This window comes from Eubalaena glacialis, chromosome 13 (genome assembly GCF_028564815.1).
Source record: "Eubalaena glacialis isolate mEubGla1 chromosome 13, mEubGla1.1.hap2.+ XY, whole genome shotgun sequence".
Classification (NCBI taxonomy): Eukaryota; Metazoa; Chordata; class Mammalia; order Artiodactyla; family Balaenidae; genus Eubalaena; species Eubalaena glacialis.
This window is the reverse complement of record NC_083728.1, coordinates 21,689,253-21,712,559: the sequence shown is the minus strand read 5'-3', so window position 1 is coordinate 21,712,559 and position 23,307 is coordinate 21,689,253. Positions and strand designations below refer to the sequence as shown.

General features: G+C 48.9%; 1 protein-coding gene across 1 annotated transcript; it reads left to right on the top strand.

The window, feature by feature from the left end:
• The first annotated feature begins 142 nt into the window (after positions 1-142).
• ARHGAP40 (Rho GTPase activating protein 40) lies at positions 143-22,951 on the top strand. The gene is given in 15 exon segments (XM_061209813.1): positions 143-246; positions 11,197-11,277; positions 11,279-11,372; positions 13,747-13,807; positions 13,810-13,911; positions 15,515-15,605; positions 16,224-16,344; positions 16,665-16,782; positions 18,612-18,641; positions 18,644-18,791; positions 19,968-20,358; positions 21,671-21,888; positions 21,983-22,038; positions 22,858-22,925; positions 22,928-22,951. Coding segments are annotated over 15 exon segments (1,707 nt in total).
• Positions 22,952-23,307: the final 356 nt, after the last annotated feature.

Genomic DNA, 23,307 nt, shown 5'->3' with positions numbered 1-23,307 from the left:
TGTGGAAAGATGCCCTCCCTGCTTGGGTGGGAGGCTGAGACCCCAGGCCTCTGAGGGGATGGATTGAGGCCCCCTTTCTGACATTTTGTCTGGTAAGGCAGGAGGGGTGTGTGCGTGTGTGTGTGTCCACCCTGCTGCCCAGATGGCCCTGGTGGCCCTGGCTTCACCGTGTCCCCAGATCCCACGGGCCCTCATCGCCAGGCGGCTGGGGCGCTGTGCCTGGTGCTGGGCAGACCTGGGCTGCAGGTACAGGAATCCCAGGAGAGGAGAGGGAAGGTTTGGGCCACTGGTGTCTCAGGGCCAAGCCCGAGGGGCGAGGGGACCAAGTTGAGGACCCATATGTGCTGGGGGCGTGAATCATCTCACTTCATCCTCACCACACACTTGTGAAGCAAGAATTCCCCTCTCATCCTACAGATGAGGAAACAGACGCTCTGGGAGGTCAAGTAAATGGCCCAAGGTTACCGCCAAGGGGTGGAGTGGGTTTCATTTTTTTTTTTTTTTTTTGACTGCATGTTGAATCCATGCCCCCTGCGGTGGAAGCACGGTGTCTTAACCACCGGACCACTAGGGAATTACCCAGATCAGAATTTTTAAAACGTCCTTTCTCCTCGACTGTGATTACAGCATATTACAAACAATGTGATTCTGACAGAAATTAAAACAGTACAGAAGTATATGCGCCTATTTCCCAGAACCTACTACTGCTAAGGTTTAGACATATACCTTGGGAGAATGTTGTGACATATATAAAGCTGTACCTATATAGTTCTACGCAAATACGATCATGGTAGTGGTTGTGCCTTTACGCTTCCTTTCAACCCTTAATTAATGTTATGGACATCTTTACATGTCAGTAACATAACGATCTAACTCATTCATTTTAATGGTCTCCCAGAATCCAGTTTTATGGGTATCCTTTCGTTAATTAGTTCCTGGCTAATTTAGACATATAGATTGGCTCCAATTTTTAACCATTCTAAGCAATACTGTAATGAACATCTTTGGGGATTTGTGTGGGTAAAACTCATTCTTAGAAGGGTAATTGTAGGTTTTAAAGGAACAGTTAGAATCTTGATAGTTCCTGCCCAATTGCCCTCCAAAAAATGCTGTAGCTCAGAACACGCCTGCAGCAAGGGAGCCCCGTTGCTCTCCTCATTTCCACCTGAGGACCAGATGGCTGCCCCCGACCAGAGTTTCTAATTCAATAATTCTCCGGCAAAGACTGAGAACTGGCAGTGTAGATTCGCATATCCAAGTTTTCAAGCATCCAGTTTTAAATTTAAATTAGTTAAGATTAAATAAAAATTCATTTTCTCAGTCATACCAACCACATTTCAAGGGCTCAGTAGTCACACGTGGCTAGTGGCTACTGCACTGGCCAACACAGCATAGAAAATAGCCTGATTAAGTGACTCAGGCAGGGACAGGCTAGTGTCTATGACCTTGGTCAAAGGAAGGATCAGGGCAAGCCTCAACCCCCTGGGGAACTTCCAGAGCCTCTCTGGCAAGCCCTGCAGGGAAGCCCATTGAAGGGGCAGCCACCGCTCAGCTTTAGCAAATTGTCGTCCCTCAGGGATGGGGCCCCAGGATTATCCTCTCTTTTGATTTTTTTTGGAGAGGATTGGAGCTAGAGGATTTTAAAATGAGAGACCTCCCTATGTTCAAACGATGGCAAGCTATATTAAATGTGTTAACATCCAGTGGGGGTAGTAGCCACTCTGCTACTTCGAATGGAGATTGTTCGATCCTGATCTTCTGGTTGGGAATATTTGTCATCTCAGAGGTCACAGGCAGTACCGTAATCTCCCCCAGCCATCTCAAAAATGCAGGTGGCTCCTCCCAGAAGTGCTGTGTGAGAATTTTGATGCAATCCATCCATTTCACCCCACTCTTGAAAACTTCTGTGCAATTCTCTGAACCCAAGTGGCATAATGATGCTTCCAGGAGTGCTCCCCAGCCTTGGTTGCACAATGGAATCAAATGGGGAGCTTCAAATAATACAGGTGCCCACGTCCCATTTCCAGTGGCTTTGGTGCAATTGGTCTGGAGTGTTGCCTGGGCATTGGGACTTTGAAAGCCTGCCTGGGTGATTCCAGTGCACAGTCAGGGTTGAGAACCACTGGTCTGTGGGTCTGGTCTCCACACCTAGAATGCGGCTTCTTGGCCCGGCAGGTCTCCTATTTCTCTGGCTCTCACCTGCCTTGACCAGCTGAAGGGAACACCCACACCTGTGCCTTTCTCTGTCTCCTGGCCCAGCCTCAGATCGGATTCAAGAAGCTAAATTATATTGATTCTATTTCAAGATGTTTTCATTCTTGTTTTCTATAACACAAAATAGTCATGTTTGAAAATTTTACAACCCAGACATCAGCTCTAGCAGAATTACTTCGTGGAAGAAAGGTGGAGAGCATCACTGGACAATTCAAAGAATGAGCACACTGCTTGGAATAAACCTTCTTGTCTTAAGGGGAAAGTTGTTGCCTTATAGGGGTTTTAGGGGCTCAGTTAAGATGATACTCAAAATGTTAACTGAGGATTTGCCTTTTATAAGATCTCATTCCTGTCCTGCCCCCACACGGTCCCCACAGGGATTGCTTCATAGATGGCAGTGTTGCCGTGTACTGTTGTTCAGGTTGTGTACTGCATAAAGATGTTCCATCCAAAGGGGCACCATCCACATCATAGTCATATACTAAGTTATGTGAGAGTACCTGTGTGGGCATGGAGAATCCAGACTTCCTGGAAAGTCCTAAAGCAGCAGAGGAGAGATCCTCCTTCAGAAGCTCCTATTGGCACACATGACCACATACACGTTCATGGGAGAGTATGGGCCTACACATTCCCTGGCACATGCATGTGCACTTGGCTACGCCCTGCCCTGAGACTGACTTTTCAACCTCTGCTCTCAGAGGCTTGATTCTCACCCTTCACATGACTCAGAACCTGATGTGTAATTTCATCTGGGGGTTGGGGATAGGGTGGGACATGGTGTGGGTGTGTGTCGTCTAGCATCTAGGAATGTGTGTGAGTGGGAGAGAGTGGGCCCTCTGCTCTTCTGGGCAAGCTGTTAGGGTTGTTCAATAATACACTGTATGTGTCAGCTATGACAGTGTAACAAATGATCCCAAACTCACCAGCAACCATTTATTAAAGCAACACTTATTCACGCCATGTGTCGATGGTCGGCTGAGGGTTGGCTGATCTGGCCCTAGGCTCAAGCTGTGTGTGCTCACTGGACTCTGGCCTGTGCCACATGAGTTCATTCTGGAACCCAGGCTGCAGCCATCCAGGGATAGCGCTTCCCATGGTGATGGGAGGTGCAAGAGGGCCAGCCCCACCACACAGCCTCAAGTCTGCTACCGTTCCACTGACCAAGGCACGTCATGCACCCAAAGCCCAAGTCAGTGGATGGGCCAGGGGGACAGTAGCCCCTGCCTCTGTTGGAGGAATGGCAGATGCCTTAAGTAGAGGGAGGGGTAATGAATTGATAACAATAATTTGGTTTATCCGTTATTAACTTAAATGACAGAGGGACAACACAAGCTGCACACCTAGGACTCTGTAGGGAAAACTTTTCAAACACTGTAAAATATGTTTAGTGGCATAAAACAACAAATATGTGATTCTGTTCATGGATTCCATGGGTCAGGATTGGGGCAGGGCAAGTGGGGATGGCTGGTCTCAGCTCCATGATTTCTGGGGCCTTGGCTGGGAAGATTGAACAGCTGCAGGTGACTTCACAGCTGGGGACTGGAAACATCTAGAAGCTTCTCTACTCATATGTCAGAAACCTAGACCAAAATGACTCAAAGGCATGGTTCGACCGGCTCTGTTACCCGGAGCGCTTAGGGGTGACCTCGTACCTGGCCTGGGCTTCTCAACATCGCCACCGAGAAGGAGCAAGCAGAGGGAGAGAGCCAGGTAGGGGCTTTTATGACCCGACTCAGAAGTCACAGAGCTTGACTTCTGCTGTGTTCTGTCAGTTGTAGCGGTTGCAAGTCTTCCAGGTTCACAGGGAGCGGACGTAGACCCCACCTCTCCATAGGCAGGGTGTCAAAGAACTCGGGGACCGTATACTATATACACTACACCTACTATTTGCCAGCAGTGTTCTAGGCACTGGGGAGACAGCAGTGACTAGGGAAGACAATCCATCGATATTTCCAGGAAGAATGAATGAGTGTTATCCAAAAGCAAAATAGCAGAGACCTAATCCAGGTAAGGGATCTGAGAAGGTCTTTTTGAGAAAGTGACTTTCAGGCAGGGACCTGAGGAAGAACTGACAGATGAGGGAAGGACGCTCCAGGCAGAGGGAGGAAGAAAGGACGGGGGATGAGGTTGGAAATGGAGTCAGGCCAGACCCATGCCATCTTAAGGTATCTGGATTTTATCCTCAGGGTACTCTCAAGCAGGAGACTGATAGGTCAGCTTCAAGAGCTTGGGAGATCTTTCTGAACCAGATAAGGGTACCTAGAAGCCATGTAGGAAGACTGTGATGAGGCTGTGGTCCAGGCAAGAGAGGAGGGTAGCCTGAACCAAGATGGCGGCTGTGGGAATGGGGGTAAGTGGGTGGATGCAAGAGATGTATGAAGGGCCGAATTAATTAGTGGTTAATTGAATGTGGGGAATTACAAGAAAGCATTTTCAGGAGTGGCCCTCAGCACGCTTGAAGGTAACACCTGGTGAGACCAGGAATTCAGAAGGGGAATCAGAGTTTATGGTGGGGAAAGAATGGGTTCAGATCACTTCCTTCATACCTAAGGGCTTCCTGAAACCATAGCACATACCAGTTGAGAGCACTGGAGCTGAGGCTTGCAACGTGGGTTTGAATCCTGGCTCTGCTGCTTGCCAGCTGGGTATGTATGGGTGGGCCGTCTACTCCTGGGTCTGTTTCCTCATCTGTAAACTGGGGACAATAGCACCCACCTGTGAATATTAAACTGATGGCTGCACATGTCTGGTGCTGGGCATGTAGTAAGTGCTCAGGAAACACTGGAAACAAAATGACAACAGGAGACAGTTATTCATGCTGTACACGGAGGATCTGTGCACTTTTCTGCATATACTGTACATCAGTAAAACACTGAAAATAAAACAAACAAAAAATCGGCTGTTAGTGATGTTCAGAACAAATTTTGTGGATGTGCTGAGTGCCCTTGTTCTCTGGTGAAATGGGGGACTCACTGCAGCACTGCGTCATGTGACCTTGGGACAGTGACGCCATTGGAACTGTTAGGGTTTCATTTCATTTCTGTCCCTTCCTGCATCCCATCTGACCTCCTCAAAAAGTTCACCCAAAGAAATGATCACTCCTCTCTCCCTGCTTAGCTGTCAAAACGGAGACAAAGGTAATGACTTTTGTTTTGGTTTAGTCACCGCAGTTATCAAATTGTCACGAAAACACCCAGAGGCCGGTAATTTCCATGCAAATCACAAAGCAACTAAAGAAATCGTGCTGTGCACCAGCAGGGGTTTCCAAACGGACACAGGAGGTTCCCGGACTGGCAGTTGTCTCAAAAAGCATAAATCAAACTAAACGGCCAATTTTATAATTAACTGGGAATCAGTCTCCAGTTAAGCTTCTGCTTGGTAAAATTGGCCAAGAGGTTGCCCAGGGAGAGCTGGTGCCCTGCCTCTTCCTTCGGGCACTGGCAGACCTGAGATTGCATTGCTTTACCACTTTCAAGGATGTTTCAGGATGGGAGGGTGGAGCTCAGCTTGTGGGCAGGACACTTGGGGGAAAGGCACAAGCCAGGGCCTGTGGGTAAGGTGTAGGCAGGACAGGCCACATGCAAAATGAGCATGGGGGCCCTTGTTCAAAAATTATTAAGAATTTCAAGATGGTGATAGCAGAGCACTAAACCCAGCATGGGCTCCTCCTAAGCCTGGGATCCTGTGGGACTACCCAGGTCACACACCTGTGATGCTGGTCCTAGGTACTGGATCACACCTCCAGAAGTTGGGGGGACATCCATGGGTGGGGTGTCAGGCTGAGGGCAAAATACAGCCTCAGAGACTCCAGGGCACAGGACCCCACGAGGCAGAGGCCAGGTAGACAGCAGGAGCAAAATTGGCCCCCTGTTCCAGGCTATAACAACTACGACAACAACAAACAAGAGAAAAATCCAATAGAACAATTCCGGGGGAGGGGAGGCAATTTGGCAGGAAGTGTCCAAATGTTATACAAACCCTTTGATTCAGCAATTCCACTTTCGACTCTCTTCCACTGTTACCTCTGCGCAAAGGTACAAGGTAATAAATATGAGGATGCTTTTTACTCATGATCTGGACCCAATGGAAGCAATCCAAGCATCTGTCAAAAGGGCATGGATTAAAAAACCAAGCTACCTCCCCAGGTAAGGCTATTTCAAATAAAATGCACTGTGGGTGAACTTCTTATGATTTGACTGCTCAAGATATTATCTAAGGCCCTGCTTCTAAAATTTCTTTTTATTGCTGTGCATGGTATCCACTTTGTTCTAAGCCCGGATCCCCGCTGGGTGACTGCCAACACCTGGAGGCGGCTTATTTTTCGCACATGTCTTCAGCAAGTTGTCTACATCTCAGAATTCCCAACGAAAGTCCTGAGCTTTATCTTCTTGAAACAATTCCTGTGGCTGGAGGAATGCACGCAATGGTTCTTTTCTTTTCTGTTTTTGTTTTTTTTTAAACAATAGCTTTATTGAACTATAATTCACATATCATATAGTTCACCCATTATAAAGTACACAATCCAACCGTCTTCAGTCTATTCCTAGAGTTGTGTAACCCTCATCACAATCGATCTTAGAACATTTTCCTCCCCTTAAAAAAACGCTGTGGGCTTCCCTGGTGGCGCAGTGCTTGAGAATCTGCCTGCTAATGCAGGGGACACGGGTTCGAGTCCTGGTCTGGGAGGATCCCACATGCCGCAGAGCAGCTGGGCCCGTGAGCCACAATTACTGAGCCTGGGCGTCTGGAGCCTCTGTTCCGCAGCAGGAGAGGCCGCGATAGTGAGAGGCCCGCGCACCGTGATGAAGAGTGGCCCCCGCTTGCTGCAACTAGAGAAAAGCCTCGCACAGAAATGAAGACCCAACACAGCCATAAATAAATAAATAAATTAATTAAAAAAAAAAAAACGCTGTACCTATCGGTAGGCCCTCACACAACAGTTCTTAATTCAAGCTTACCTGGACCTGCGTCTGTGACTAGGCTCGGGGGGCGGTCACAGCTGCTATAATGGGGGATGCGTGGGAAGGATGCTGGGGAGGCAGCCACAAGGCCCACCACATCTGTGCTCCGCTCACTTGTGACGTTGTGATGTCCCTTTGTCCTCGTCTGGCCCCGAGATGCTGACGGCCTCCTGCAATATGCCTTCCTTACCTCGCCAAGCTCTTGTTGTAAGACTGCCTTTAGTGCAGTAAGAGTGGGCCAGATCTCATGTAAAAGGGATACGGTGGCCAGGATTGGGGAAACCCAGCCCTGGCTGGGGGGACAAATTATGCAAAGACACGGAGGTCTAAGAGAAACTGGAGAACTTGACAACTCATAACTGGAAAGCAACGTTCACGTGGGGAAATGGCAAATGATGAGGCCCACGTGTTTCTGTCAATCTCACATTTCTAGCCGTTCTTGTTTATTTTTCTTGCTGTGCTATGAAGCTCATAAAGGTTCCTCACGGTCATAGGTTCTTTGTGGATTTACTCTTTTTCCCTCCTTAGAATGCTTCTCAATCTGAAAGCACTATTGATATCTCGTCTGTTGTGTTAACATTTACCCAACATTTGGCCCATCTTTTTTACTTTTAACTTTTGTTCTTTTACATTACGTGTGTTTTCCCCAGCTTTATTGAGATATAATAGACATATAACATTGTGTAAGTTTAAGGTATTCCATGTGATAATTTGATACACATATATTTTGTGAGATGATTACCACAAAAAGGTTATTAAGATCTTTATCACCTCACAGAGTTAGCACTTGTGTGTGGTGAGAACATTTAAGATCTACTCTGTTAGCAATGTGTAAGTATTTTAACTGTAGTCGCCATGCTAATCATTAGATCCCCAGAACTTACACGTTATACAACTAGGAGTTACCCTTTGACCAGCATCTCCCCATTCCCCCCACCAACCCCTAGCAACCACCGTTCCACTCCCTGTTTCTATGAGTTCTGTTTCTGTGAGCTGTTTTAGATTCCATCATACAGTATTTGGCTTTGTCTGAATTATTTCACTTAGCATAATACCCTCAAGGTCCACCCATGTTGTCACAAATGGCAGGATTTCCTTCTTTTTTATGGTTGAATAATATTCCTGTGTGTATGAACACAAACCAAAGTCTCCCCCGTGGAGCGAACATTCCAGTGGAATTCTCAGTCCTAGGCTCAAATTCCCAAATGTGTCTCCATCTCTTTCAGAATAATAGACAACTGTATGTTCCCATTACGTATTATGCATAACAAAGCACCCCAAATTTAGCAACTTAGCAGTGTAAAGCAACTATTATTATTATTATTATATCTCACTGTTACAGGGGTTGACAGGGCTCAGCTAGGCAGTTCTCACTCCAGGACCCTCATGCAGTTAGTCGGATGGTGGCTGAGGCTGGAGTCGCCTCAAAGGATTTCTCACTCTTGTGTCTGGTGGGGAATGTGACCATCAGCTGGGCCTCACCTGGAACCATCGCCTGGGCCTCACCTGGAACCATCGCCTGGAAAGCCTACTCTAGGCCTCTGTGTGTGGCCTGAGTTTCCTCACAGCGTGGTGACTGGGTTCTAAGAACAAGAGTTTGGGGGAGGGGGCGGGCAGGGGAGAGAGAGAGAACCAGACAGAAGCTGTCTTGCCATGTATGACCCAGCTTTGGAAGAAAGACAGCATCACTCTACCACAACCTATTTCCCTACGTCCAGCCCATATTCGATCGGAGGGGAATTAGACCCCCATCTCTTAATGGGGTGAGAGTCAAAGAATTTGGGGACATGTAAAACCACCACATCACAGCTTACCAGGCTTTGCAGAATTGGCCCTGTGCCCTGCTCTGCCTCCCCTCCTCCCACCCCCCTCCCCATCTCCCCACTTCTGCCACTCAGGCCTCCTTGCTGTTCCTGGACCATGAAGTAGTTCCTGGACCACTCCTGCCTCAGGGCCTTTGTCCTCACTGCTGCTGCTACTTGGAATGCTCTTCCCCAGGGGATCTGCCTGGCGTCTTCTCTCCAAACAGAACTGGGCTCAAACATCACCTCCTTGGAAAGCTGTCACCAACAGCACCCTTGCCCTGTCACTCACTAGCCCCTTGACCTGCTTTGTTTATTGTTAGAGCATTTATCACCACCTGACATCACATAGTGCATTTATTTGTGCATTTGTTGATGTCCTCCACTAGAATGTAAACTCATGAGGCCAGGGACATTGCCTGTCCTTCTCACTGCTGTAGCCTCAGTGCCTAGAACAGACCAAGCATACACAACTATGGGGGACCACAGGCAAATCCAGAGAACAAGGAAAGGAAAATTGCTTTTATAGGGAAAAGTTGGAAATTGGGAAAAGGTGTGATAACCAAACAGCCCATCAGAGGAAGCCGGAATACCAAAGTATGGAGGCTTCTTATTGGTTGGGCTGCTACAGTCTTTGGCTGGGCTGTCCGTGGGGTGGAGAGAAATTTTCTTCTTCCTGACGGATATTAAGTAGAGGCCCCTTCCTGCTGGAGTTGTAGGCATAGGTCTCTTCCTATTCGGAGCAATTGGTGATGCATGGCAGGGTGTGACAGCTCCCCCTACAGGCCTGTTCCGACTCCAATTCTAGCTGAGGTTTCTTTAACTGCATAGCTTGCATGCGCTACTTCCCCATTTTACATTAGGTCTTCGTCAGCTGTGTAGGCCAATATGTATATGCCCGTTGCCACTGTGTGTCCTTGGGTGGCCTGAAAGCTTAGGTTCTCTCTCTATATAGTCATTATCAGTGCAACTCTCATACTTTTTATTGTCAATTATATATCCTGCTGGCACTTGAAACCTGATAGGTTGTGGGCATCTTCTTTCTTGGAATAGATTTGACGTGGCATAACCCAGTGATTGAAATGATAGGCACTGAAAGCAGAAAGTCCTGGGTCCCAATGCCCACCCTCCCACTTAGCAGTCACGGGATCTTGGGAAGATCTCTGAGCTTCAGCCGCTCCATCTATGAAGAAAGGGTAGTGAGTGGCTCCTATTTCCCTGGGGTGTGTGAGTATCATCTGCTTCCCATGTGACTAACTGGAAGCTGTCTGTAATTTGCAAAGGAAATGTCTCCAGAGAATGGGGACTTGGGTGTGAAATGGAACCAGCTCAGTCCCGGGGCTTTTGAGTCTCCTTCACATAAGGGGCCTTCACTCTCCAGGGCCCTGGGAATCCTCCAGGCTTCATAGAGGGGCTGCTCTGTGAAGTGAGAGAACGTGCACACCTCTGAGCATTTCTGTCTGTCTGTCTTTCCAGCTTGAGGGCAGTAGGAAGGGACCCTGAGGGGAAAACTTGGGCCCTTGAGTGGACTTTTCTCATCAGACCCATGGGCTTCAGCCTGGAAAATCACTTCCTGGGCAATGAACCTTAGCTAGGAAACCACATTCTGGGGCAAGGGACTTAGCTAAGAAATTACTTCCTGGGGCAAGGACCTTAGCTAGGAAATGACTTCCTGGGGCAATGGTTCTGAGCTCTAAGCTTTTTTTTTTTTTTTTTTTAATTTATTTATTTTTATTTTTGGCTGTGTTGGGTCTTCGTTTCTGTGCGAGGGCTTTTCTCTAGTTGCGGCAAGCGGGGGCCACTCTTCATCGTGGTGCGCGGGCCTCTCACTATCGCGGCCTCTCTTGTTGCGGAGCACAGGCTCCAGACGCGCAGGCTCAGTAGTTGTGGCTCACGGGCCTAGTTGCTCCGCGGCATGTGGGATCTTCCCAGGCCAGGGCTCGAACCCGTGTCCCCTGCATTAGCAGGCAGATTCTCAACCACTGCACCACCAGGGAAGCCCAGCTCTAAGCTTTTTTATTCGATCCTGGAGCTTTGAGCTTGAGCCTGGAAATCACTTCTTGGGCCAAAAGGCCTCAGTCCTCAGCCTAAGAACTTGCTTCCCTGAGTCACGATCTCAGCCCCCGTATCCTAGGCAACTGTTACTGAGGTTCCTGGGCCTGAGCATGGGCACAAGCCTGGGAAATCACTTCCTGGGGCTCTGGGCTTGGAGGAGGTAGGGAGCCAGCAGTCCTGACAGCCTCTCTGTCCTGTTTCCCCACAGCAGCAGAGTCTGAAGGGCTGCAGGTGCAGGCTGGCCAGGGAAACCTTCATCATGGACTCCGCTTACTCCGAACAAGCTGTGCTGCTCCTGCAGAGAGGCAGGGGGCCCCCGGAGGCACCTGCACCTGTGCCGGTGATGTTGCTGCCCAGAGGGCTGGTGGCTAGGCCCTGCCTTTACGCACCAGCACATCATGTCCCTCCCACCTCACCCTTTCCATGCTGCCGGGCACCCAGCAGACAGTTGTTGAATCACGCATTCTTTTAGTTCATTCCACAAATATTTACTGGGAAGCAGGGAACTACAGTCATTTATGCTCTTCTCTATTTTCATTTATCCTTTTCTTCTTTGCTTTTATGCATTGAAAGTCCTCCCTCATCCAGCAAACTAACTATCCACCTACATGTGTTTTTCTAGTTGTGTTTTTAAAATTAATTTTGGTGTCTGGTGTGAGAGACCCAACTTCTTAGTTTTTTTCTTTTCCAAATGTTCAGTTGTCCCAGTACAGTCCCAGACTCCCAGTAAAGTGCACAGATATTTACCTTGCACATCTTGATGTGTGTACCTGGGTAACTACCGCCAGATCAAGATATGGGACACTCCCATCACCCCAAGGCTCCCCCATGTCCTTTCCCAGTTAATCCCCCCTCCCCCCAGGGTAACCAGGCTTCTGATCTCTCATCAGGAAGAGTCTTTCCCAGGTCCTCGTGCTGCTGAAGGAAGAGGTTCTTCATTGATCATATTTTGATGTGGCTGGATAATCCTAGGTAACATTTTACTGAGGGCTTCCCTGCCCCAGGAGTTGCTCCAGAGGCATCGTTCACAGGCACTGACTTGTTTCCTTACCTCACCCTACGAGATGGGTGCTGTCATTGTACTCCCACTTTATAGACAGAAAAAAGAGAAGTGAAGCTCAGAGGGAAGTGATGGAGCTAACTGAGCCCCCAGCAGCCTGACCCACAGCCTTGCAGATTGACCATTACTCCCTCTTGCTTAGGAAATTTGCCCTCCACCCCCACAAGAACCCCACTCCAATGTGAAAACACTGTCTTTCCCTCGAATGGAAGCTTCTTTTAGACCTTTTGTTTTGGAATAATCTTAGACTCACAAGAAGTTGCAAAAATAGTACAGACTTCCCATGTATTCTTCACCTACTTTCTTCCAGTGTTAATATCTTATGTAACCATAGTTCATCAAATAAAATTTTTAAATAATGACTTTCTATTCCTAAAGCATCGGAGATAATTAATGTTCAACATTATCTTATCTTCTCATCTTGGTAATTTGATTTCCCCCATTCAACTATGAATGATGATAATAATTAATGCTAAAGGGTACCACATATTGCTGACCTTTTACCATGGATCAGTTATTAGACCAAGTACTTTATATACATGATTGAATTTCATTCTGTTATGTTGACAGTAATTATCTATAAATAAATTAAGAAATAGTAATAGTTATAATGACTGAGTGCTCAGTATATGTCAGGTGCTGTGTTTTTTGGCCGCGTGGCTTTGGGGATCTTAGTTCCTCGACCAGGAATTGAACCCTGGCCCTCAGCAGCAAAAGCGCAGAGTCCCAACCACTGGACCGCGAGGGAATTCCCTCCGGAAGTGTGTTTTATATGCTTTATCTAATTTAATATCCCCAACAACCTTGTGAAGTAGATGCTATTATTAGCCCCATTTTACAGATGAGAAACTTGACACACAAAAGGGTAAAATTACCCAAACTCACAGGTAAAGTCAGAATCCGAGCCCAGAGAGTGCGACTCCATAGCCCATACAACGAGCACTAGGCTGTATTATAGCCACAGCATTATTACCGACAACCACAGCATGATTCCTTTCCTTTCTTAGCACTCTAATGGGGCACTGGGGAATATTCTGGTTAAGTCTTCTGGTAATACTAAAGAAATCTGTCCCCCCCTCTCTCGGCATTTTTCACCTCTGATAGCAGGAATGCCTGCAGATCCCTACTATTGCCTCTAGGTGGCGCAGTCTAACATCATTTATTTTTCAATTAATATTCTGTCGTTACGCAGAGTGCGGAAGAGGAGCATTGGAGCTGTGCGTGGCACGGCCAAGCGTAGGGACAGATTGGGTGAGAGAGAGAGCAACAAAGGACCTGAATAGACACAATGAGGAGAGGCCTGTGGGGTGACCCCTTTCCTCCCGCCCCTCCTGTTGGAATGCAGGTAGTAAAAGCATCTTCCATTCACTGGGGCCTCTGGCACCCGAAGCGCTTTACATCCCTTAGCCCATTTTACCATCACAAAAACCTCACAAGGTAGGCACAATTTTATGATTACAAACGTGGAATTAGAGGCTCAGAATGTGACCCCATCAGTCAGAGGTAGAGCTTGGACTTGAACCTGGGATGCAGTCCTGAGCCCCTGCTCTTCTCCACTCTGCGCTTCCTCTTCCTGGTTTCTTGGGCGGACGGGGGAGCCTCAACGCACATACTGGTGCATGGCTTGAACGAGTGTTTTTCCTTTTCTCCCTAGAAATTTAGGATCCCCAAGGGCAGACTTGGCCTGACTAGGGTAGGAGACTTGTCCTTACAGGATATCAGAAGGTCCCTGCCTTAGCCCTTATCGAGCTGACCACGCTCTGTGACGTCCTGGGCTTGGACCTGAAAAAGAGCAAGGCCGGCAAACGGAAGGCGACAGGTCAGCGGTCCCAGCGCATCGAAAACCCCGAGGCTAAAGTCCCAGCTTTCTCATCGAGGGAGCTGCCTGGGGATGTTCCACCAAAACATGCTTAGCTGCGATATTTCTTTTATATATATATATATATATGTGTGTGTGTGTGTGTGTGTGTGTGTATATATATATATATATATATATATATATATATATATATATATATATATAATTTTGCATGTGAAAACAATTCCTGCTCGTTGTAGGACATTTGGGAAATAGAGCAAAAATACAAAAACGAAAAACGCAATTCAGATATAAGCTCTATTAACTTTCAGGGTATCATCTTCCTTTTTGTTTTTCATGTATGTGTATAGCCTTTTTTCACTAAATAGTCTAGAATTATGGACACTTCCCAGTCACTGTATCATTCAGCTATTGTCACAGTAATGCTACATAATGAGAACCCCAAAAGTCATGACTTAAAACAATTATTTACTCTGTTTGGGGGTGAACTGGGGGTCAGTTGGCTGATCTAGGCTGTTGGCAGGGTCTGGGTCTGCTTCATATTTCTCTCATTCTCCTGGGACCAGCAGGCTATCTGGAGCCTGTCCTTATGGCAAGAGGGCACGAGAGGGCAAAGCCTACCACACCACGCATTTTATACCTCTGTGTGCATCACGGCATCTACTGTTCCACTGGCCAAAGCTATCACCTGACTGACCAGCAAGGAGTGGGAAAGTACTTTCTGCTTCTTTCATGGGAAGGATTGCAAATTCACATGGCAAAGGATATGGATACAAGGAGGGGTAATGAGCTTGGAACAGTATTATCATTTACCACAACTATTAAACATTCTTTGAAAACATGATTTTTAATCAGGGCACTATTTCCCTCCTTGTGGATGTGATTTATTTAACCATTTCTTATTAGTGGACATTTATTATTTCATGATTTTCTATTATAAAACACAATCACTATGGCTGCACACACAACTTTGAATGCATCTTAGATTATTTTAGGATATACTTATTCAGTTCTTGGTATATATTAGCCTTCAATAGTGTATGAGAGTGTTCATCTCACTGCATCACTGTCAACATTACACACTGTGATTTTTTTTGTTTGCTTCTTCCAAGACAAGAGGATGGGGGATAAGAAAGGCCAGGGGTAGGGGTTTTGCAGAGAAACACGTAGGTGGTTGAAGGGAGAAGGAAGGAAATTAGAGAAGATTGGGAAGGAGGAATTTGCCGAAGAAGACTGCAAGGCAGGATGGGAAATACATTTCTTCAGAACTCAGCCTGTCCTTGCAGACCTAGACCCTCTACCCCAGGCCATTGTCACATGTCATACCCAGCACTCCCTGGGGCTGCAGCACGTTTTCCTTTGAACACCTCTTTATCCAGCTGAGATTTTCTGCTCTGTGGTGCACCTAACGTTTTCATGATCACTGAGGCCAAAGGTTCTGTTGGAGAGACGTGGAGAATTTTGAGCTCAACCATCCTCCAGAGAGCTCAGTCCTCACGCAGGGAAAAGAGTCTGATTCTAGTTACGCACGAGATCTCGCACGTTGGAGCCCAGCTGTCATTCCAGGAAGTGAAATGCCCCTTCTGCTCTTTGACTTCCACAGAAACTTGCCTTTTCAGCGTGTCCCTCGACACCTTGCTGGAAGCCGACCGCAGATCCCTCCCCAGCACCCAGGTCCCGCTGGTCCTTCAAGCCGGAAGTTATCCCCAGATTGGGCTCATTTAGCCCCTGAGAGGCTGGCTCTGGAGCCATTATTGGGAGACTTCTAGCCTGGGATATAAGAGTGTGGACTATAGAATCGGGAGACTTGGGTTCAAATTCGGTCTCTGACATTTGGTAGCTGAGAAACTTGGGATGAATTTTTTTTGAATTTTTAACGTAGGAGTCTTTAATAATGTCTTAAACTTTAAAAATTTTTGCACAATCAAATAACAGAATTTAACATTCAATTGGAAGAGAGTCAAATTATTACGGTTGACCCTTGAACAGCACGGAGGTTAGTCCACGTGTAACTTATAGTCACCCTTGGGATGAATTTTTAAACCTCTATGAGGCTTTCTTTCAGTATCTACAGAGGAAGGTTAGAATAACAGCATGCTCCTTTTATTATGGATGAAATGAGATCAATGCACATAAAGCTCACAGAACAATCCCTGGCTCATGGCAGCGGCCAAGATAGCTGTTCTTCTCATTTTGAAGGAAACCTCCTCCAAACTCTTTCTTCTTTCTGGTTTTCATGGGAGACAAACACACATGTTTGAATCCTGCTTTCCAATGGTTGCTGGTTTAAACATTGGTTTCTTTCTCCCATAGCTGCTGTCCTGTTTGGAAGAGAGAGGGCTGGATACATCGGGCATTCTCAGGGTGCCAGGGTCAAAGTTATGGTTTGGCTTCCCCACTTCTTTGAGGCTGCATCTCCCAGCACCCTCCTCTGTGCGTTAAGCCAGGAGAGAATCCATTTCATGGTTTATCAGTGTTCTGTCTTTGGTATCTGTTTGGGTCATGGAATTCCAGGAGGGTTTGAAAGGGCGAAGGTGGCACAATACAGCAGAGGGGTTGAGAGTGCGGGCCCTGGAGTCAGACCACTCACATTTATTGAGCAAAACCCTGTGCTGAGTGACTTACACACATTAGGCCATTTAATCCTCTCATCGCTACTTTGCAGATGAGGAAACTGAGGCCCAGAGGAGTGGCAGAGTGACTTTTACTGGAGCCTTGAGCCAACTTCTCATCAGCGCCCCTCCTTCCTTCAGGGGCTGGAACACAAGCTGAATCACAACGACACATCTGATTTGCTCCAAATGCCCATCCAGGCACTGCCGGCGCCTCTGCTCACTGCGGAGTACCTCCAGGCCTTCCCTGTGGTGCCCAGTGAGCACGCCCAGCCCTTTGTGTTTGGGGGGAAGAGTGTCTGATGGCACTGGCCTTGGCTGGAGAGGGGAAGTGGTGGGAAGACAGGACTGTCCCTGTGACCTCGAGCTGTGAGTGCGTGCACATTTGACTATGTGTGTGCATGCACGCAAGTGTGTGCATGTGTATGGTGTGGATGTGTGTCCATGCATGTGCTGTGTGTGTATGCACGTGTGTGTGTGTGTGTGTGCAGTGTGACAGGGGAGGAGAAGAGGGTAAGGGTTTGCCCACCACCATCCCTATCAGTCCCCACTGGACCAGTTTTCTTCCCTTCACGATATCCATGGGGTCGAGCCTATTGGGTTTGTCTAGTTGTGTATCTGTGGGCACATGTGTGCACATCCGTCCATCTGTGTGCCCGTCTGCAGACCGGCATGAATCACATGGATCCCTCTCTGTTTATATCCCACATGTATAAGTTCCTGCCTGGACTTCCTCCCAATCCATAGAGAGTAAACACAGTCACTTCTGGTTTTTGCGGAAGAATAAAGCTTTTGACCTTGAGGGAAACCCAAGGATACGCTCTCTTTCTCCCTCTCTGTGATTCTCCAAAAAGCTTCAGAGCTCAGGCAGTCTGATCTCCACTCCCAAGCAGAGGGCAGGGACCCTGAGAAATCCTCTCCAACATTTGCTTCTCATATAGATGGAATCAGAGCCGATCACTCGACAGCTTCAAACCCTCTGAAACCCACTGGGAATAAGCTCTGACTCAGTACCCATCTCATGCCCCTCTCTGTCGCCACCACCCGGCCAGGCTCCCCTGCTTCGACGTGCCCGTTTCTCTTTCCTTCTGAGTGCCTGCACTTACTGCTCTTTCTGCCTGGAAATTCACCCCTTTATTAGGCTGACTGCATCTTGGCATTCATGTGTCAGCTCAATGTCAGGGCTGGAAAGAGACCCTCCTGTCCTGGTAAGCCTGCCCACCCAGGCACCACTTGTTATAATACTCTGCTTATTTTCTTCTTAGTACAAATCAGTGTCTGAAGCTACTTAGTTATTTCTTTGCTTGATATTGTCTGTCTTCTCCCCCTGAAACATACACTCCACAAACCTGCCTCTTTGTTTCCTTCACCACAATGTCCTGGGTCCTCGGACTGGAGCCTGGCACCTAAAAGATGCTTAACGGTATTTGCTGAGTGAGTGAATGAATGAATGAAGGCCACACAGGATCTGAGGGACGAAACCCCAGCCACTCAGCCTCTGTGTCCCCCGCACAGCTGTTCCCCGGGCTCCAGCTGGCTCACCGCTGAGGGGTTTGGTCTGGCTCTGGTGAACTGTTCCTCTGAATTCTACAGCTGCACCTCCCCTGCTCCCCAGAGACCCTGACCTCAGGTGTGGGACAGCTTTTCCTTTCCAACCCTCAAAACACGAAGGTTTTCATTAAACCTTGTCTCCAGGAGCTATTCACTTCCTAGAGGTGATGGCTGGTTCCTTGCCTTTCTGACCCTGGGCCATAGGTCTGAGGCTGCACATCTGGGCATGTGTGTGTGTGTGTGTGTGCACATGTCTGTGAGTGCATGTGAATGTGTGTGTGCATGCACACATGTGTGTTACTTTTTATTCACACAGTACAGAGAGTGAACCTCGAGACCAGCACTGGCCGGGCCTCTGTCTGAGCTACACTAGCCCGGGAAACAGTTCCAGGCCTAAGGAGGAAAGGTTTCCTGGCCATTCCTGTTCTTTCCAGCTCTAGAATCTCCCCTCCTCGAGAAGGGGCCTCCAAGCCCAGGGAGGGGTGGTTCCTGAACCTCCCACGGGGACGGGAGACCAAGCCCTCCCTCTTCCCGCAGACATCCCGGACCTGACCCAGCGCCTGCAGGCCCTCACCTGCTCGTCCTGATCCTCCCGGAACCCAGCAGAAACATCCTGAAGGAAAAGTTACCTCCAGCTGCCTTCACTCTACCACGTCGGCCTACACCCAAAATAACGGCTCCAAATGTGCTCATTCATTCATTCCACAACTATGCCAGGTGCTGGGGTGCAATGGTCACCAACCATGATGGCCAAGACATTTTTTTTAAATAAATGTATGTATTTATTTATTTTTGGCTGCGTTGGGTCTTCGTTGCTGCGCACAGGCTTTCTCTAGTTGCGGCGAGTGGGGGCTACTCTTCATTGCGGTGGCTTCTCTTGGCGAGGAGCACAGGCTCTAGGTGCGCAGGCTTCCGTAGTTGTGGCACGTGGGCTCTAGAGTGCGGGCTGAGTAGTTGTGGCACACGGGATTAGTTGCTCCGCGGCATGTGGGATCTTCCTGGACCAGGGCTCGAACCCGTGTCCCCTGCACTGGCAGGCGGGTTCCTAACCACTGCGCCACCAGGGAAGTCCCTCTAAGTCTTCTTGAGACTTTTTCCCTAAAGAAAGCAGATGGGTCTTGGAAGGAAATGGTGCTTCCCGGAGTGGGCACTGCGAACATTAGTGTTACGTGGAAAACTAACGGGCTAACGGGACTACTAAAACACTTTTTATTGTACGCAGTTTTTTAAATTCAAGAAATACCTTAATGACTTCTTATAAAACTTTCAGGCAACACAGATGTAGATAAAGTAAAATAGAAGAATCCTCTTCCTCTCCCTCTCACGTGTGTCACCTTGTTTGGGTGTCACACAGCCAGTAAACAGAGGAGCCCAGAATGGAACCCAGTTCTGTCAGAGCCCAGGGCACATGCCCTTTATTATCAGGGTCCATGGAGTCTGGATTCTCCTGACTGTCTGCTGGGTTCTGATTCGACAGAGGGGTATGGGTCGATCTGGGGGTCTTTGGGGATCCGCCAGTGAGGGCTGGCTGGGGTTCTCAAAGCCTTAGCCCACTGCAGGTGTGTTCTTGGGGACACCCCTGCTTGGGTAAGACAATGAGCACCTGTCCCACAGCAGGTGCAGTACCCTCCAGCCTCTGTCTTGGGAGATCCCTGTCAGGAAGCCCAAGGGTGGGCTCTGCTCTCAGAGTCCCCTACTCCATGGCCCCCTTTAGGGACTAAATGGCCCCACTCCTCCCATCAAACTAGTGCTTCAGCCCCAAGTTCAACAAATACATATTGCCAAGCTCTGTTTGGGACCTGGGACAGGGAAGAGGCCCCAGTGACCCTGGCGGCTCTGCTTCTCACCCCAGCAGCCCGACGTCCCTGCTAAGACTTGATTCTTTCTGGCCAGGTTGCCTTTCTTGGTGGCGCAGGTGTGAAAACTGAACGACAGCATTCGCCGGTGCCCCCAGCTCTGCGATGGGGGACTCAAGACCTGGCTGCGAAGGATGCACGCAGACAGGAACGAGGCGACGGACGGCCCCGAGTTGGTTAGTGAGCCCTGCACCACCGCCCCGCCCCCACAGGTGGAAGAAGAAAGGGGCAAGGGGTGGCGGGAGGACACCTGGTGGCCGTGCCTTCGCATCCTCTGCATCAGCCGGGACTCACGACTAGGCTGCCAGGCACGGCGCTGCCGACTGTGGCCACCAGGGGGCGTCCCGGGCCCGTCGCAGCGAGAGAGGAGGCGGGGTCTCAGAAACGAGGGAGGTGACGCGGCTGAGCAAGGAGGAAACGGTGGGGCGGTGCGGGGTCTTCTGGAAGCTATCACCCCTGCCTCATTTTTAGGCAGCACTTGTGTGCTTTGCCAAGGGTTGGGAAAGTGGGGTTTGCTTTGTGGGGTGTCGAGTGATTGGGGTGGGGAGGGGGGCAGTAGAAGAGAAGGGACTTCTAAGAATACTGAGTGTTTCCAGGAGGAGTCCAGAATGGGGAAGTTGGCAGTGTCGCCTTGTGCATCATGTGTATTTATGTAAACCTAGATGCATGCGTCTGGAGGTGCCCTGCACGCGCTCCTGTTGTGTGTGAGGGTGAACGCATGTGCACACATGTTTCTATAGCCTGTGTTTATGTATGCACGCTTTAGGGGACATTGTGTATGTGGACATATGATCCGTGCACAAGCAGCTGGTGTGGGTGTGTTGTGTGTGTGCATCCTGTATTCTGAGTGCGGGCCACCTCCCCTTACCCCTTACAGGAGCCTCTCCCCTGCAGGAAACAGGGTGCTGGTGCAGGGAGAGGTCAGCCCCTCGGAGCTGAAGGCCACTGAGGGGAGTTGTGCCTGCTGTTGACCTTTCCCTTTCTGGGGTGGTCAGAGCTGGGTTCTCCAGCCTTCTCAGAGAACTTCTTGGCTCCAAATCGTAATGGTGATAGCCATGATTCATTCATTTATTCATTCATTCATTTCACAGGTATTTAATGAATGCCTACTCTAGACCAGGTACCATGTGGAATGCTAGAATCACAAGGAAAAGAACAGACAGGGGCCCTGGACCTACAAGCTCACAGCCCCGTGGAAGACATAGACATGAGTCAAATAGCCACAAAGTAAATATCAAGTTACAAGCTGTATTAGGTTGTATAAGAAATACAGGGAATAATGTGAATGTAAAACAAGGCAACTGGTATAGTGTGGGAAATGAGGTAAGGCATCTAGGCACCAAAAACTGCATGTGCAAAGGTCCTGAGTCAGTGTGGCCAAAGAGCTGGAAGAGGATCCATGGGGATGATCTGCAGCTGTCACTCCAGGATGTAAGAAACAGCTTGAACTCTCAGGAGCCTCCTTGATGGAATTGGCACAAAGGACTCTTGGACTGTTGGTCCTTAGCAAGTGTCTAGTCCAGTTCCTCCTTGTACAGATGGGAACACTGAGGCTCAGAGAGGGAAAGGGCCTTGCCCAGAGCCGCACAGCAAATTGGGGACAGACTTTGGAATTGAACTCAAGATATCCATAATTATCATATGATAATTATATTATACTTATATACTAATTATAATTAACATACATACTCATACAACATTCATAATCCACCTTGACTCGGAATTTGCCCCTCACTGCAGGCTCTTGTCCTCATCTGTCACTCCTCATCCCACCACTCCCATAGCTTCCATTCTGATGCCCAGCAGGAAGGAGCCTTGTGGCAGGGGACCCATGGCTGGTCCTCCCTTACTGCCGTCCAGCTGCCTCTTCCCAGCCTCTGGGTGCTGGGCTCCTTCCTGAGCTCCGGCTCTCTCAGGAGGGTCCATATGTCTCATCTCCCACCTGTGACCAAAAACCAGTGAGGCCGCCCCTTCCAGTCCTGGGCTCCATACGCAGTGGTTGGTCTTGCTGCCTCTAGAAGAGCCAGTGGCTTGCTTCTCTCTGTCTTACAGCAACAGGTCCACGAAGTCAGCCGACATCCTCCTCCACGAAGTCAGAGGGAATATCAGTAAGTTTCCCTGTGGGGAATGAGTCTGAGCCCAGGTCACTGGGAGCTCTTTGACCTTGAGGGCTCACTGGACCCCTCTGGGGGAGGCCAGAGTCCACCCTGGGATGAATCTCCCCCTCAGGCCTCTGTCTTCCGTGAAACCAAGTGGAACCCTGCTGTGAGGTCAAGGGTCAGCTTGTGCACGCCTTAGGATTCCATCCTGGAGTTTGGAGTTTTGCCTGGAGCTGGCATCAGACATGGAGCGGGCAGAATTTTTTGTTTAGTGTGACAGTTGTCAGTACCTCCAGTGAAATTGATGCTTCTGGGCCAGCTTAGCTGAAGTGGACCTCCTCCCGGGCCAGTGACTATGGATTCCTTAAGGAATTCTGTAAACATGTGTCCAGCTCTGAGAGTCCCCAGCTTTGTGGGGACCGAGGATGGGCAGCTGTCCTCAGTTGCATTCTCTGGAGCAGTGATTCTCAAACTTGAGTGATGCATCAGAATCACTCAGAGGGCTATTAAGACACAGGTGGCTGGGCCCTGAGAATCTGCATTTCTAACAAGTTTCCATGTCCTGCTAACACAAGGACCACACTTTGAGAGCCACCAGCTAAGGAGCAGAGGCTAAGACAAGGCTTTGGGTGTAGTGATGCTTTGAGGGAGTGTCCTCAGGCAAAGCCTTACAAGGGAGGGAGGGAGGGAAGGAGGAGAAGGGGTGATGTCCAGCCGTGGCCACAAGGGGGCTCTGGAGTGCAAATTTCATCAGAGCGGTTCCCTTTGGCTGCGGGGAAGGAGGCTGGTCTTTCCTACCTCAACCTCCTTCACCCCTGCTTCCCACAGGTGAGCATCGCCTGGACCCAGATGCCCACCTTTTAGATCTGTATCACACCAACCCCCATGGCGAGTGGGGGTCATCAAACAGAACCCCACCTAAGCCCCTGGACTCAAAGGAGCAGCCTGGATGCCACATCCCTGCTGCTGCGGGCTGGGTGTACTCGGCCTGGGAGCACAGCTACTTAGGGAGAAGGTCTAGATTGTCCTCCAAGGTGACCTTCATCTCTGAAATGCCTCTCAGAACCCACAAAGGACCCCGTAGAACCACACACATTGAGCCCTCACTCCAAGGTGGGCTTCTACACCACGCTTGCTGTATGCCAACACCTCTTGGGGACTTAGACCTGCATGGATTTTTGTCTGTGATTCCCAGCCCTGAGGAGAATAAAAAATATAGCACCCCTATCAAGGGGCAGGTTTTTCTTTTTTTCCAGGAAAAAATTGCTTTGAGAGTGG